This window comes from Seriola lalandi, unplaced genomic scaffold (genome assembly GCF_002814215.2).
Source record: "Seriola lalandi dorsalis isolate HSWRI2012SDOR001 ecotype SW California unplaced genomic scaffold, Sedor1 jcf7180002052052, whole genome shotgun sequence".
NCBI classification, from domain to species: Eukaryota; Metazoa; Chordata; class Actinopteri; order Carangiformes; family Carangidae; genus Seriola; species Seriola lalandi.
In genome coordinates, this window is record NW_019522605.1 from 48,266 (window position 1) to 50,519 (window position 2,254).

General features: G+C 50.0%; 1 protein-coding gene across 1 annotated transcript in view; it reads right to left on the reverse strand.

The window, feature by feature from the left end:
* Positions 1–1,796, reverse strand: part of LOC111649855 (uncharacterized) — a 12,964-nt gene extending 11,168 nt beyond the window's left edge. The window contains exons 1-2 of the mRNA XM_023399555.2: positions 1,635–1,796; positions 159–1,117 (exon numbers count right to left, since the gene is read on the reverse strand). Of these exons, the coding sequence (XP_023255323.2) occupies positions 159–1,117; positions 1,635–1,766 (1,091 nt within the window). The 5' untranslated portion in view covers positions 1,767–1,796. The remainder of the gene's footprint in view (positions 1–158; positions 1,118–1,634) is intronic.
* Between the last annotated feature and the right edge of the window lie 458 nt (positions 1,797–2,254).

Consider the following 2,254-nt stretch of genomic DNA (forward strand, 5'->3'; position numbering starts at 1 on the left):
AGAGGCCCAATAAAAACCCTGTTCCTGAGTTCGGGACAGGAGTGCTGAGTCTTTATTGACACCAGGGACGACCGGACCACCAGAAGCGGCTCAGGTCCAGATCTTTGGGAGGGTTTCATCACTTCTATACAACACACATGGAAACACCCTCCACTCACAGTTTCTCAACGAGCTTCTGGAACAAAGACACCAGTCTCTGTCTGGTCTCCAGCTGGTCTGGGTCCAGATCTGAGGCCATCAGACTCTGGTAGAACCTGGTCTGAAGTACCACCTCCTTCTCCGTCATCATCTCGGCATGATGTGTGTCCACAGCCTCCCCCTCCCTCTCTCTCCTGAACAGAGCTCTGTCTCTCTCTAAGTCCTCTCTGGCTCTTTCTAGAAAAGCCCGGTCTCTGTCCAGAAAAGCTCGGTCTCTGTCCAGAAAAGCTCGGTCTCGGTCCAGAAACGCTCGGTCTCGGTCCAGAAACGCTCGCTCTCTCTCCACGGCCGCTCGGTCTCTGTCCACAGCCGTCCTGTCCCGCTCCAGAGCGGCCATGTCTCTGTTCAGCAGCTCCCTGTCTCTCTCTAGAGCGATCAGCTCTCTGTCGAACTCGGCCTGCTCTCTCTCCAGAGCCTCTCTCTCCCTCTGCAGCTCACACAGCTTCCTGTCCACCTCGGCGGCCTCTCTGACCAGGTCTCTGGAGGAGCACGGCGTGTTGCCGGTGTCCGGCGGTAACGTGGCGTACAGCGGGGCGGTCTGGCTTTGGCCCATCACAGGCTGAACGTCAGGGCTTCTCAGACCCTCTCTGTCTCCTCCGGCTGCAGCAGCAGGTGACTCAGCTCTGTTCTCTGCTTTGATCCCACTGATCTCCAGCCCCCCCCCGAGCGCCCCCCCCTCCTCCACGGTTCCCCTTTCAACAACACTGAGTCCAGGAAAAGAAAAAGCCTCTCTGGTGCTGGGAGGGCTGAGCGGCGGCAGGTCTGAGGTGTGCTCCTCGTCCTCGTCCAGCAGGGACGGCTGCACTACGCTGGCGGTCCCTGCCAGGCGGCCGCTCATGGCCTCGTCCATCAGGTGGAACCAGCGCCACGAGCTGGGCCTGGTCAAGTCCTCCATGCCCTCCGGAGGGTTCTTCAGCACCTACACAGGAAGGAACATCAGGGTTTCAGCTCATGGTCGATCAAAACTCCACAAACTGCTTAAAGGAACAGTTCAACATTTTGGGTTTGTGTTAGTTTCATCAATAAAAACCACAGAGTAACTAGAATCACCTCCTCCACTCAGACTGGTTCAGGTTTCATCCCTGTTCATCCAGAGCCACAGAAAACATTTCAACCATCTGTGTGAAATTTTGTCATAATTGCTGTGAAGTCTTGAGTAATGGCCAAAAGGTGTTTTGTGAGGTCACACTTACCTTGACCTTTGACCTTTAGCCATCAAAATCTAATCAGTTCATCCTAAAGTCCAAGTGAGTGTTTGTGCTAAATTTGAAGAAGTTCAGTGAAGGTGTTACTGAGACATCGTGTCCATTAGAACGAGATGGACGGACAACCAGGAAACAAAATGGCTGCCGCTCTGACCGTCGCCGACACAGAGGAATAAAAACAACAGTTTCCACCGTGCACCATGTTGTGTGTTCCGATCAAACTTCGCTCACCCTGTACTTCTCCTTCAAGTTGTCCCACTTCTTCTTCAGCTGCCGCGCTGACATCATCCCCTGCAGCCCCATCTCCTTCCTGATGGCCCTGCAGCAAGAGCACAGCCTGTTACCAGTCATGTGATGGGACATGATGCAGCTGTGGGACAGCTGTGGAGGTGAAGGTCAGAGTTCTGGTGTTGGTTCTTAGTTCATCACATCAGGGCAAACTCAGTAATGAGAGGGTGTAAATCTGCCTTGCATCAGTAACATTGGCTTTTCATTTCTTTTAAATGGAGTTTGATCTTTAGTTCAAACATGATCCACTGAGCAGAGTTTAACTACATGTCACATCCAGAACATCAAGTGATTAATGTGCCAGAGAATATTAATAATCTGAATATAATCTGTCCACAGCTCAGAATATAATTATAAAAGAAATAAAAAAGATGAGCAGAGAAGAGCAGCATAAAGAATGAAAAATACTAAATAAATAAATGGTGAAACTACAAAACTATGGAGGAACAGGGACGTCACAGGAAAAGCAATAAAGCATTTCCTTCATTTTATATTTTAATGTCATAAGTTTTTGTTATATAAAGAACGATTAATCCATCAATAAATGCTTCAGGTTTAAAAAC